The sequence below is a fragment of the Oncorhynchus nerka genome, linkage group LG28 (assembly GCF_034236695.1).
Source record: "Oncorhynchus nerka isolate Pitt River linkage group LG28, Oner_Uvic_2.0, whole genome shotgun sequence".
NCBI lineage: Eukaryota > Metazoa > Chordata > Actinopteri > Salmoniformes > Salmonidae > Oncorhynchus > Oncorhynchus nerka.
The window spans coordinates 72,586,264-72,601,416 of NC_088423.1; the positions used below are offsets into that span (position 1 = coordinate 72,586,264).

General features: G+C 41.1%; 1 protein-coding gene across 2 annotated transcripts in view; it reads left to right on the top strand.

The window, feature by feature from the left end:
* Positions 1-4,336: 4,336 nt before the first annotated feature.
* LOC115113649 (unconventional myosin-Ie-like) overlaps positions 4,337-15,153 on the top strand; it is a 76,543-nt gene continuing 65,726 nt past the window's right edge. For both annotated transcript variants that reach the window (XM_029641535.2, XM_029641536.2), the window contains exon 1: positions 4,337-4,670. In XM_029641535.2, coding sequence (XP_029497395.1) covers positions 4,668-4,670 — 3 coding nt within the window. In that variant the 5' untranslated portion in view covers positions 4,337-4,667. The remainder of the gene's footprint in view (positions 4,671-15,153) is intronic.

A 15,153-nucleotide genomic window follows, 5' to 3' on the forward strand; every position in this document is an offset into this window, starting at 1 on the left:
TGCTGGTGCGGTTGGCCCTGGGTTCCTCCTAATGCAAGACAATGCTAGACCCAATGTGGCTGGAGTGTGTCAGCAGTTCCTGCAAGAGGAAGGCATTGATGCTATGGACTGGCCCGCCCGTTCCCCAGACCTGAATCCAATTGAGCACATCTGGGATATCATGTCTCGCTCCATCCACCAACGCCACGTTGCACCACAGACTGTCCAGGAGTTGGCGGATGCTTTAGTCCAGGTCCGGGAGGAGATCCCTCAGGAGACCATCCGCCACCTCATCAGGAGCATGCCCAGGCGTTGTAGGGAGGTCATACAGGCACGTGGAGGCCACACACACTACTGAGCCTCATTTTGACTTGTTTTAAGGACATTACATCAAAGGTTGGAACAGCCTGTAGTGTGGTTTTCCACTTTAATTTTGAGTGTCACTCCAAATCCAGACCTCCATGGGTTGATAAATTTGATTTCCATTGATAATTTTTGTGTGATTTTGTAGTCAGCACATTCAACTATGTAAAGAAAAAAGTATTTAATAAGAATATTTCATTCATTCGGTTCTAGGATGTGTTATTTTAGTGTTCCTTTTATTTTTTTGAGCAGTGTATAATCTTTGCTCTTCATAAGCGATTGTTGTCTTTCACCAATGAGGCTCTACAGGTTTTTGACACGCACACGTGTCTGACAAGGATGTTGGAAATGCAGCATGACCTGTTACAGATTGGCCATGTTTAAGAGAATCAAAATGACTGCAGGCAACTGCCTGATCTATAAATCACCTTGCATTATAAATAACTACTTATTTATATATCAGTCAGTTACAATTGACCCATGATACATTGCAGTTTTGATCCTCTCAAAAACAGCCAATGTTATGGGCAGCCTGCATTCCATTGTTAAGCCTGTCAGACAGGTTACAGAGCGAGCAGTCTGACCACACCCCTCCCTGCACCCTCATTTACATTTTAGAAATTTAGCAGACACCCTTATCCAGAGTGACTTACAGGACGAATAAGGGCACATCAACAGATTGTTCACAGTCGGCTCAGGGAGTAAAATCTGATGCTTTTAATTGCTAGGCTACCTGTCGCCTCACCTCACTTCCCACATTGCCGACCGTAGATGAACAGACTCGGAGTGGACTTGCAAAAGCTTTACAAATATCCATCAACCAAATTACATTAGAAATGTGGCTGTGAGAAACTGCGTGCAATCATATGATCAGGGACAAGAACAACAAGACAACATTTTAAATCCACAATTCAATAAAGGCCTGAGCCATGACACCCACAGATCTGATCAATATTACACCAGCAGAATATCATCCTGCCTCCCACTGCTGGCTTGCTTCTGAAGCTAAGCAGAGTTGGTCCTGGATGGGAGACCAGATGCTGCTGGAAGTGATGTTGGAGGACCAGTAGGAAACACCCTTTCCTCTGGTCTAAATATTTTTATTAATAAATATCCCAATGCCCCAGGGCAGTGATTTGGGACAATGCCCTGTGTAGAGTGCCGTCTTTTGGATGAGACGTTAAAGGTTAAACGGGTGTCCTGATTCTGTGGTAACTAAAAATCCCATGGCACTTATCGTAAGAGTAGGGGTGTTAACCCCGGTGTCCTGGCTAAATTCTCAATCTAGCCCTCATACCATCCCAGTCACCTAGTCATCCCCAGCTTACAATTGGTTCCTTCATCCCCCTTCTTCTCCCCGTAACTGTTCCCCAGGTTGTTGCTGTAAATGAGAATGTGTTCTCAGTCAACTTACCTGATAAAATAAGGGTTAAATAAGTGAAAAATAAAATACTTTGCACAACACCTCAGAGGGGCATGCCCAGGGAGAAGGAGAGCAGGTCCAACTTGCATGCAGGCAACCTTGCCATAACCACACGTATTTATGTATTTTATTTCACCTTTATTTAACCAGGTAGGCCAGCTGAGAACAAGTTCTCATTTACAACTGCGACATGGCCAAGATAAAGCAAAGCAGTGCGACACATACAACAACACCGAGTTACACATGGAATAAACAAACGTACAGTCAATAACACAATAGAAAGTCTATATACAGTGTGTGCAAATGAGGTAAGATTAGGGAGGTAAATCAATAAATAGGCCGTAGTGGCAAAATAATTAGAATTTAGAAATGTAACACTGGAGTGATAGATGTGCAGAAGATAAATGTGCAAGTAGAGATACTGGGGTGCAAAGGAGCAACAACAACAACAAAAATATGGGGATGAGGTAGTTGGGTGGGCTATTTACAAATGAGCTATGTACAGGTGCAATGATCTGTAAACTGCTCTTGACAGCTGATGCTTAAAGTTAGTGAGGGAGATATTAGTCTCCAGCTTCAGTGATTTTTGCAGTTCGTTCCAGTCATTAGCAGCAGAGAACTGGAAGGAAAGGCGGCCAAAGGAGGAATTGGCTTTAGGGGTGAACAGTTAAATATACCTTCTGGAGCGCGTGCTACTGGTGGGTGCTGCAATGGTGACCAGTGAGCTGAGATAAGGTGGGGCTTTACCTAGCAAAGACTTATAGATGACCTGAGCAGCACCCCTTCTGAATTTGGACAATCTCATCTTCCCTATGCACTCCAACCGTCTCATGGTAATTGGAATCTGCCACAGAAAACATCCAGGTTATATACTGAAGGCCATACCGTTAATTACAATTAATCTCCCACACCTGGCACTGACAAGGCACAAGGCTGTGTTCAACCACTCAACAGGTCCACCATGTTAGACTGCATTTCCCCAGGAAGCCCAATTCTGATATTTTGACCAGTTAGATTAGCTCTGAACTGGCGCTGATATGAAAAGGTCTGATGTGATTGGTTAAAAGAACAATTAGTGGAAAAATATCAGAATTGAGATGCCTGTGTAATCGCACCCTATATAATGGTTTATATTCAATACTTGGAATAAATTAATTGGGTGAACTCTTTCTATATTTGACACAGTGAAAAATTAGTGCTTTGTCTTCATCCCGCTGCTCCAGTTATTTGTGTTCACACAGTTGTCTTATCTGTCACATAGAACTCATTAAATGTAATTCACATGATTATTATTTGGGTTATGTTACTTACAGTGTCTTCAGAAAGTTCACACCCCTTTACATTTTCCACATTTAGTTGTGTTACAGCCTGGATTTAAAATGGATAAAATGTAGATTTTTTTGTCACTGACCTACACTCAATACCCCATATTGTCAAAGTGGAATTATGTTTTTTGACATTTTTACAAATTAATTACAAATATTGAGTCAAGTATTCAACCCCTTTGTTATGGCAAGCCTAAAGAAGTTCAGGAGTAGAAATGTGCTTAACAAGTTACACAATAAGTTGCATGGACTCACTCTGTGTGCAATAATAGTGTTTAACATTATTTTTTACGACTACCTCATTTCTTACCTGTAAGGTCCCTCAGTCGTGCAGTGAATTTCAAACACAGATTCAACCACAAAGACCAGGGGTTTTCCAATTCCTTCACAAAGAAGGGAACCTATTGGTAGATGGGTACAAAAAAAGTAATTGAATATCCCTTTGAGCATGGTGAAATTATTAATTACACTTTGGATGGTGTATCAATACACCCAGTCACTACAAAGATACAAGCATCCTTCCTAACTCAGTTTCTGGAGAGAAAGGAAACCGCTCAGAGATTTCACCATGAGGCCAATGGTGACTTTAAAACAGTTTCAGAGTTTAATGGCTGTGATAGGAGAAAACTGAGGATGGCTCAACAACATTGTAGTTACTTCACAATATTAACCTAATAGACAGAGTGAAAAGAAGGAAGCTTGTTATATTCCAAAACATGCATCCTGTTTGCAACAAGGCTCTAAAGTAATACTGCAAAATATTTGGCCAAGCAATTCACTTTTTGTCCTCAATACAACACATTATTGAGTACCACTCTCCACATTTTCAAGCATAGTGGTGGCTGCATGATATTATGAGTATGCTTTTAATCGTTAAAGAATGGGGAGTTTTTCAGGATTAAAAATAAACTGAATGGCAATATCAAAGGGAACATGACATTTTTTCTGCATAATTTAGATGGAAAGATAAACTTGTAAAGCTTTCCCATAAGTGACCTAAAAGTATTATACCGTGTATAATGCTTGTACAATATGGTCCTCTTTTAGAATAAATTCTTATCAAATTCAAAACTCTTTGTCTGATTTGATATCGCTACAATTTTTAGCCACAGCAAATGCGTTCTCCAACGTACCCAAAATCATCTGGTGTGATTCCCTCTGGAGTGACGCTTCCAGACCCCTCTCCTATTGGCTGAGGGCTAAAGACGAATTTTCCATTTATGGATTGTTTGGTCAGGCTGTTCAGTCAGCTACCAGCCTCGAAGTTGAACTTTACCTCTCAAACATACAACAGCAGCATTCGGGAGCCTGAGTTCAGTTCCTATGTCTATTCATGTTTAGACTATAGCTACAGAATGGACAGAGGAAGCTGGTCCTGAGGAGAATCTGTGTGTTCCTGCTTGGAAGGCGTCTGAGATCCTGTTTTTTTATTTAGAATTTGTCTTGTTTTTTTTCATAGCTGGCCAACTGCAAAACAACGTTTTACATTTTTAATAATAGACGACTACTGAGACAGCCAGCCCCTGTTCAATACGGAATACAAGGATACATTGTAACTGTCTGGGGAAGGAGAAAGAATGGTAAGATAACTTAGTTTTTACAGACAATTTTTTTCTGGATAACATATTCATATGGATATGAAGGAACACGATAATGTCTCTTCTTGAAAGGGACGTGAAAGTTCTTTATAGATTGTTAAATATATGGAGGTCTGATGGATTCGTGACACGATGACGTTAAATATCATGTCAACATTCTTATAAATCGCAAGATTAGCATATTCCTATTGCACAGATTAAATGGTCAATGCAAGGGGACAATGTACTTTTATTAAATAAATTCTTAGGTTTTAGTCTAATGACCATATCATTTTCTAAATGGTCAAATAAGGTTGAAATTGCATCCTGTAAATTGTCACCAGAATATTTTAAGAAATGTTTAGCTAGTCATTCAACAAGGTAATGTCGTCATGAGTCATAGCCTACTGCGGTGCTGCAAGAGTCATTTTTACAGGCTGATGTGAAGTTGCCTATTTTTGCAACCAATAGCCTTTATGGTATTAATTGTCATAGAGAATAATAACATAATGAGATGTATGAGAGCCTATTTCACAGAATTATATATTTAAGTAGACAGGAATTGAAATCATTAAATTTTGTTTTGCTACAGTGTAAAGTTAAATTCAAAGAACAACTTGGACTAAATGCCTCTTCTAGTCTCAATCTGATCTAGCAGGTTGTATGGAATGTTGATAAGAATGCAACAACAATCCAATCCACTATTTTCCCTCTCCTATTTGAGGTGTAACCTACCTACCATATGTTTATGATAAAAGTGCTCTCTCACACTCTCTCGTCCTCCCTCTCTAACTGAGCAGGATTTTGAATGTGGACAGAGATATGGTAAAACATTCAACCAAAATGTTTTTGACAACAGTGTGTATCTGATATCAAAGCCTTAGTGAGACATGCTAATGATGAAAACTGGATATGAGATCTAGAGGGCCCAGTGGAAACAGTCTGCCCAGTTTGTTGTTTAACTTGTTTGTTTACTCCCTGTGATACAGGTGGTTCATACTGCTCACAACTAAGCGAATATTGCATAATGGGAAAAAAGTCACATTTTTAATGGTTGTCTACTCAACAACTTTCATCTCACTTACCATAAAAGTATACATCTTGTAAAAGAAAGGTGGCCTGCAGATACAGTCCCTATAGCAACCACCTATACTGACGGACAGTCACATGCAGCTCCCACTTCCTAGGTACAGTGTTGGCACAGCCCTACTTTGAATAAAACAGGTTGGTCATGGAAGAGGAGACAGAGAGCAGCCTGTGTGATATCCACATGGAGATTGGTTTCTCCTGCTTACTGAATGTCATCCCAACAGCTTAAGCATACCGGAGAGAGTTATGGAGAAAGTTGTCCCTGTTGCGTGGCCTCTTCCTTTGTGTTTAGATCACAGATCGTGCGGCCATTGCCATTGTGGCAGATATCCCACTGTGGGTATCAGCTAAAGTACTGTTTATTGAATCCAACAAGTCAACTGCTGTATTTTGATTTAATTAAGGAGAAATATTTTTTAAATTAATTTGTTCTGCTTGAATTGCCCAAATCCACTGAATGACTTTGCTTGACTTGTAATGTCATGTACTGTACACTGAGTGTACAAAATATGAGGAACACCTGCTCTTTCCATGACATAGACTGACCAGTCAAATCCAGGTGAAAGCTATGATCCCTTATTGATCCACTTAAATCAGTGTATATGAAGGGGAGAAGACAGGTTAAATGATGATTTCTAAGCCTTGAGACAACTAAGACATGGATTGTGTGTGTGCCATTCAGAGAGTGAATGCGAAAGACAAAATATTTACGTGCCTTTGAACGGAGTATGTCAATAGATGCCAGGCGCACCGGTTTGAGTGTGTCAAGAACTGCAACACTGCTGGGTTCTTCAAAATCAACAGTTTCCCGTGTGTATCAAGAATGGGTACAGAGCTCAGGTACATGGTACTGAGGGTTTGTTCCTTGGATTCCTTTGTGGGAAACCAGATCTACAGGCTCCATACACTGCTCTGCTCCCAGTGCACAGACTGCATAACAGGGTTGACCTGTTCTAGAGAGACAACACGTGGGATATGGACATAGGGCGGGGTTGGTAATGACACTATATACACAGTGTACAAAACATTAGAAAGGTGTTAGGAAGGTCCATATCACACGTGTTGTCTCTCTAGAACAGGTTAACCCTGTTATGCAGTCTGCTCTGCTCCCAGTGCTCAGTGTATGGAGCCTGTAGATCTGGTTTCCCACAAAGGAATCCAAAGAACAAACCCTCAGTACCACGTAATTGAGCTCTGTACCTTGGCTAGCAGTCGAGCTGAAAACGTGAAGTTATACAGTGCATTCGGGAAAGTATTCAGACCCATTGACTTTTTCCACGTTTTGTTACGTTACAGGCTTATTCTAAAATTGATTAAATTGTTTTCTTTCCCTCAACGATCTACACACAATACCCCATAATGACAAAGCAAAGACAGTATTTTAGAACATTTAGAAAATGTATGAATTATTATTGTTATTTTTTAACCAATCACATTTACATAAGTATTCAGACCCTTTACTCACGACTTTGTTAAAGCACCTTTGGCAGTGATTACAGCCTCGAGTCTTCTTGGGTATAACGCTACAAGCTTGGCACACCTGTATTTGGGGATTTCCTCACATTCTTCTCTGCAGATCCTCTTAAGCTCTGTCAGGTTGGATGGGGAGTGTCGCTGCACAGCCTTTATCAGGTCTCTCCAGAGATATTCAAGTCCGAGCTCTGGCTGGGCCACTCAAGGACGTTGAGACCTTTAGCCACTCCTGTGTTGTTTTGGCTGTGTGCTTAGGTAGGTGGAAGGTGAACCTTCTCCCCAGTCTGAGGTCCGAAGCGCTCTGGAGCAGGTTTTCATCAAGGATCTCTCTGTACTTTGCTCCGTTCATCTTTCCCTCGATCCTGACTAGTCTTCCAGGCCCTGTCACTGAGAAACATCCCCACAGCATGATGCTGCCACCACCATGCTTCACCATTGGGATGGTGCCAGGTTTCCTCCAGATGTGACGCTTGGTCAAAGAGTTCAATCTTGGTTTCATCAGACCAGAGAATCTTATTTCTCAAGCGGGCTGTCATGTGCTTTTTACTGAGGAGTGGCTTCCGTCTGGCCACTCTACCATAAAGGTCTGATTGGTGGAGTGCTGCAGAGATGGTTGTCCTTCTGGAAGGTTCTCCCATCTCCACAGAGGAACTCTGGAGCTCTGTCAGATTGACCATCAAGTTTTTTGTCACCTCCCTGACCAAGGCCCTTCTCCCCCGATTGCTCAGTTTGGCCGGGCGGTCAGCTCCAGGAAGAGACTTGGTGGTTCCAAACATCTTCCATTTAAGAATGATATAAGCCACTGTGTTCTTAGGGACATTCAATGCTGCAGACATTTTTTGGTACCCTTCCCCAGATCTGTGCCTCAACACAATCCTTTTTTGGAGCTCTAAGGACAATTCCTTCAACCTCAGGGCTTGGTTTTTGCTCTGACATGCACTGTCAACTGTGGGACCTTATATAGACAGGTGTGTGCCTTTCTAAATCATGTCCAATCAATTGAATTTACCACAGATGGACTCCAAACAAGTTGTAGAAACATCTCAAGGATGATCAATGGAAACAGGATGCACCTGAGGTCAACTTTGAGTCACATAGAAAATGGTCTGAATACTTATGTAAATGAGGTATTTCTGTTTTTTAATAAATTTGCAAAAATGTCTAAACCTGTTTTCACTTGGTCTTTATGGGGTATTGTGTGTAGATTGATGAGAAAAATAATTGAATCAATTTTAGAATAAATCTGTAATGTAACAAAGTGGAAAAAGTCAAGGGGTCTGAATACTTTCCCAATGCACTGTATTAGAACAATGTTACAATTACAGGAGTTCCAATATAACTATTTTACGTGACCTTCCGTTGGGGTAAATCCATATGAATTCAATCACTTTTTGACAGTATCCCTTTTGATTTAAACAAAACTTTCCATACATGTTTGCCCATGGAAGAAGTGGTCAGAAAGTTACTTTTTGGACCTGAATGACAAAACATTCGGGTGATGGAGGTGCTCAGATATGACCCATTTTCCATACCCCACCATACCATTTGACGTCCATGTCTTCATCACTGGAAAAGATAAAACGGTTTAGTTTGATATAATTTCAAAACGTACGAACGGGGTTGTCAAACTATTTGATAATTTCTTAGACCCTACATCATCTGATATTTGTGTTGTGCTCGATCATGGAAATAACAATCTTATCCCTTCAGATAACTGCGATCTAACTGGTACACCAGTGAAATTTGAATTGAAATTTTTACTTCTAATTACTACCACAAAGAGGACCGCCGGTCCACGCACCATTTTAATATATTACCATTTTAATATATTACCATTTTAAGTCAACATTGTCTGATTTGTGGACCTCCAACCATCTTTGTGATACCATTTTGAAAGTCGCATTTAAAAAAATTGTATTCCCATTTTATTACGTTTATTAACCACAACATGACACCCTGTATTCAAGAGCATGTTGTGTGTCTCAACCGATGGCACAACACAAAAAACCCTGTTTTGCAAGATTTTGAATTCTATACATTTCAACTGTATAATTTCCAGTGATGAAGACATGGATAGCTAATAGTATGGTGGGGTATGCAAAAAAGGTCAACTTTGAACACCTTTATCTTTTGAAGCACACTTTCTCTTTCTGACCATTTCTACAATGGGCAAATACGTATGGAAGGTTAAGTTCAAATCAAAAAGAGGTACTGTCAAAATTGATTGAATTCAAATGGTTTACCCATTGTCCTCTTGTATGAGGGTACCATAAAATGCATGCATATACATTGTTTGATGACTGGACGACCCCCTCTCTGTAGGCTCATGATGGTTTTAAAAACATTATCGTCATCCTTCTGTAGTAGATTCCAACGAATAAACCCAGATACGAGGATAGATAGATTTAGCATGCTGTGCACACATCTAGATGAGCCAACATTAGACAACTTTTAGCCTTGAGGCACAATCTGACTCACTTCAGAGGTAATATGCTGCGGTGAACCCAAGTCCCCTAGATCTGCTGAAGTTAAGAGATATTCTTATTTAGACTAGCGCTTGTGGGCGGTTCCCTGGCATGGGTGCTGAATTTCATGCTGAATGACCAGAAGGAAATGGACTGGTTTCCTTCTGGTGAGGTAGCTTTAATGACAGTAGAACATATGTGCTGTATATACAGATCCTTTCATCAGTGACAGGTTTATTGAGCATAATATTCAGTAAGCAGAGAATGGAAAGGTTGAATTCAAAACAATATGAAACATTTGGACACAACTGAATGTATCCTTTCAATGAACCAGGTGGAAAACATTTAATACGTCTTGCATCTTAACATTTTGCAGCCCTGGAATAATTGGACATGAAAGGAGCAATTGTTTTTCCAGGTTTGCTCCAAAAGTAGGTAGCTGTTTTGCGTGCAAGATCATAGTACGTCATCTGGATGTGTCAGAACCTGGCTCGTCATAAGCAGACTTTCTGTCAAATAATAAACCTTCCCCAGATATTCTCCTCTCTTTAGTCTGATGTCAGAGATAAAGAATGAAACACACCGCAGTTACTCAGTGCACAACTCTTCCTTTAAAAAAAAAGAACGTCTTTTTGGGGTCACATTGAGGGAACTCTAATATTTGGTTTGTGTGGAGAGAAGCAGTCTGTCACTCTGACTGTCTGGAGCACCAGGCGGTAGCATCACTCACAGGCCCCACTCTGCCAGATGCTGAATACTAGGTCAGTATGACAGCATATGGTTTTTATCAGCTTTTTCTGCAGGGAGGTGAATGCTCAGTAATATCCCCCCATTTCAAAGCCTGTGCTCCATTTTTTTTCCACCCTGCAATGCTGAAAAGAGTTTTGCAGGAATTCGAGCCCTTCTTTAGAACAGGGCGAACACCCCTTCTGGGGAACTTGTTCAATTTGTTCACAGAGATCCAGTAAACCTACACTCTCCTCTTTATCAATCCCACGCATATTGGTCTTTGTTACAAAGCTCCATCTTCATGTTCGTGGCGTTCTGTAAGCCATCGCACAGGTTCTAAGTTCCGACTCACTGACTTCCAGAACAGATGGAATCAGACTGGATCAAGAATCAGATTTATTAATGGATGTTAAACTCTTGTCTTAGCCTTACTATTCTGACAATGTTCTCACAGAAGCTCCTCTGAATGATATTTACCCATTGGTTGTAACCCCTTGTGGTTTGTTTGTGCAAAATGAAAAGTTAAAAGGATGAATTAAACATAAAACTGGTTCAAATGAGCATTTCTTTAATTGAGCTTTTTATTGAAAGTTTAACATTTTCATTAGTTTTATAAAGAGCTGCTGTTGACCTTTGTCTTCAAACAGATATGTTGTCTGATGTGATGCCACATGCTGCCATGTCTTTTAAAGTGCATCAGATTAGAGGATACCGCTTCATGGTGACCATTCATGATGCCATTAACACAGAAACTTCCTCTGTTTGGCACTTACTTAGTATTCCTCAGTAGTTGATCATGGTGGCAGTTTGTTCTCCAAACCAAAACCCCATTGTTCTTCACTGACAAGTAAATGTTACCTTTGTGCAAACTAATACCACCTGCTAACTGTGGCCATTCACAGGTAACCCTACATTATAAAATGTGTCAATCTATTGGTTTTGGAGCAAGCAAAAATATAGAGGATTCTCCTTTTAGATCCACTTGTATACCCATTTTCTGCCTCACCTTTGTGTCGTGAACGTTTCCATAAATCATTATTTTATTTTCTGCTTTCCTCAGTCAGTTCAGTGATGGCACAGTGGTTCTGTTGTTCTGCCCCTGAGCAAGGCAGATAACCCACTGTTTACCGGGCGCCGAAGACGTGGATGTCGATTATGGCAGCCCCCCACACTTCTGTGATTCACAGGGGTTGGGTTAAATGTGGAATACGCATTTCAGTTGAATACATTGTTGGACAACTGACTAGGTATCCCCCTTTCCCTAATGCAGGCCTTTAATGTCTTTGAAATTTGAAACACATCCCTCAGCAACCTGGGCCAGCTGTGAATGTGGTGGTCAGGTGAGGAACAGCCAGCTGCATTTTCCTCTCTGTAAAGTGATCTGGGTCTGTGTGTCCCGGCCAGCCCACTGTCAGCTCCCGTCTTCTCTTTTGGCTTGCCCAGGTTTACTGATGCCCAGCCCTTGGTACAGCACACCATTTGTGAGCCTGGCTCTCGCACCACTACCCACAGGACTGGGTGCCCACTGGGGTGAGGGTAGCCTGCAGGCTACCCCCAATGGAGAGCACAGTCTGTTCTCACAGCAAATGTCTCCCATTACCCCAGTTAGGGATGGGGAGGACTGTGCCAGGCAGCTCTTTGGTGTCATGCAGAGGAGGCCACTTTTGATCAGACTTCTAGGCTGATGTGATATCTTCTCTCGCTCAGACAATACCCACCTGTTCTAGTCTGGGCCACAATTAAACAGCTGCTAAGTTTTATAGGTGTTATGTGTAGTAAATGGAAACTCGTGTTTTTTTCTTGAAGTATGTAGGTTTGACATATATTTTAGGCAATTTCATGCTGTGAGACAAAGATTTCACAACATTTGTCACTATAACTTTCATATTTTCCAAAAGTAGTTACCATGATATCAGCCCCATTGAGCACAGCTGGAGTCTTCTGTCTGCCTCTGGATCTTTTCTGTCTTGTCTGTGGATTTGAGCAGGGTTCTGAGAGGGTTCTGTTTGCATACAGACAAACATGCCCTGAATTCCATGGGGATTGCCTGCATTCCAGTAAAAGGATAGCTCATCTCCCAGGTCTATCCATCTCTTTCCTGGGTACACATTATTAATCATCAGTCGCATGTTAATGTCACTTTAGTGTTACAGGTGCATAACTAATCATTCTTATTATTAAATGGGTGGTTTGAGCTCTGAATGCTTATTAGCTGACAGATGTGGTACAGTGCCTTGCGAAAGTATTCGGCCCCCTTGAACTTTGCGACCTTTTGCCACATTTCAGGCTTCAAACATAAAGATATAAAACTGTATTTTTTTGTGAAGAATCAACAACAAGTGGGACACAATCATGAAGTGGAACGACATTTATTGGATATTTCAAACTTTTTTAACAAATCAAAAACTGAAAAATTGGGCGTGCAAAATTATTCAGCCCCTTTACTTTCAGTGCAACAAAGTCTCTCCAGAAGTTCAGTGAGGATCTCTGAATGATCCAATGTTGACCTAAATGACTAATGATGATAAATACAATCCACCTGTGTGTAATCAAGTCTCCGTATAAATGCACCTGCACTGTGATAGTCTCAGAGGTCCGTTAAAAGCGCAGAGAGCATCATGAAGAACAAGGAACACACCAGGCAGGTCCGAGATACTGTTGTGAAGAAGTTTAAAGCCGGATTTGGATACAAAAAGATTTCCCAAGCTTTAAACATCCCAAGGAGCACTGTGCAAGCGATAATATTGAAATGGAAGGAGTATCAGACCACTGCAAATCTACCAAGACCTGGCCGTCCCTCTAAACTTTCAGCTCATACAAGGAGAAGACTGATCAGAGATGCAGCCAAGAGGCCCATGATCACTCTGGATGAACTGCAGAGATCTACAGCTGAGGTGGGAGACTGTCCATAGGACAACAATCAGTCGTATATTGCACAAATCTGGCCTTTATGGAAGAGTGGCAAGAAGAAAGCCATTTCTTAAAGATATCCATAAAAAGTGTTGTTTAAAGTTTGCCACAAGCCACCTGGGAGACACACCAAACATGTGGAAGAAGGTGCTCTGGTCAGATGAAACCAAAATTGAACATTTTGGCAACAATGCAAAACGTTATGTTTGGCGTAAAAGCAACACGGCTCGTCACCCTGAACACACCATCCCCACTGTCAAACATGGTGGTGGCAGCATCATGGTTTGGGCCTGCTTTTCTTCAGCAGGGACAGGGAAGATGGTTCAAATTGATGGGAAGATGGATGGAGCCAAATACAGGACCATTCTGGAAGAAAACCTGATGGAGTCTGCAAAAGACCTGAGACTGGGACGGAGATTTGTCTTCCAACAAGACAATGATCCAAAACATAAAGCAAAATCTACAATGGAATGGTTCAAAAATAAACATATCCAGGTGTTAGAATGGTCCAGACCTGAATCCAATCGAGAATCTGTGGAAAGAACTGAAAACTGCTGTTCACAAATGCTCTCCATCCAACCTCACTGAGCTCGAGCTGTTTTGCAAGGAGGAATGGGGAAAAATTTCAGTCTCTCGATGTGCAAAACTGATAGAGACATCCCCAAGCGACTTACAGCTGTAATCGCAGCAAAAGGTGGCGCTACACAGTATTAACTTAAGGGGGCTGAATAATTTTGCACGCCCAATTTTTCAGTTTTTGATTTGTTAAAAAAGTTTGAAATATCCAATAAATGTCGTTCCACTTCATGCTTGTGTCCCACTTGTTGTTGATTCTTCACATAAAAATACAGGTTTATATATTTGTTTGAAGCCTGAAATGTGGCAAAAGGTCGCAAAGTTCAAGGGGGCCGAATACTTTCGCAAGGCACTGTATATTAGGCCGTATACTACAGGTATTACAAAAAAATGATTTACTGCATTGGTAACCAGTTTCTATTAGCAGTAAGGCACCTCGGGGGGGGGGTGTATTTGGCCAACTAACCAAGGCTAAGGGCTGTATCCAGGCACTCCGAATTCTTTAGTTGGTAAGAACAGCCCTTAGCCATGATATATTGGCTATATACCAGACCCCCTCGGGCCTTATTGCTTAATTATAAACAAGTAACACCATAGTGAGAGACAAGTACATGCTCTAGATGTCCTCATTTGCATGATCTGTTTTTCCTTATTTTGTGGTTGGTTGCATTACTTTTGACATTTTCAACAGATATCCAGTGTCTACAGTCTCCCACACTAAGGAGGTGGAACTCTGTTCAGCAAGCTCTGACCTAACAAAAAAGTAAACAAAGTCCTATTTGGAACTTCTATTTGCGTGTGTTTTCTCACCCGTTAGGACAGCTGTGGAAATGGAAAAATGTCACGCTCCGTTAGAGCTGAGTTCCATTTATCTGTTCAGCTTGTTTCCTATCCACTGTTGCATTATGTCAAAAGATCATAGGCCTCTGATTCAGTGTTTGGGCTCCAGCACTGCCCCATGGAGACTTTATCAACCCATCTCAGTCTGTTACCGTGCCCTAGGTCACCATTGTTTTCACCCTGCATCACTTCTTAGATTAAGTCTAATGGCTCATTATGGCTTTCCTATAATCATAAATTGTATACTATTGTGCCACACAGTTTCCCACTGTATTGTGCCAGTAATACCCATAATCTCATTAGCTACAGTACCAGTCAAAAGTTTGGACACACCTACTCATTCCAGGGTTTTTCTTTATTTGTTGCTATTGTCTACGTTGTAGAATAATAGTGAAGACATCAAA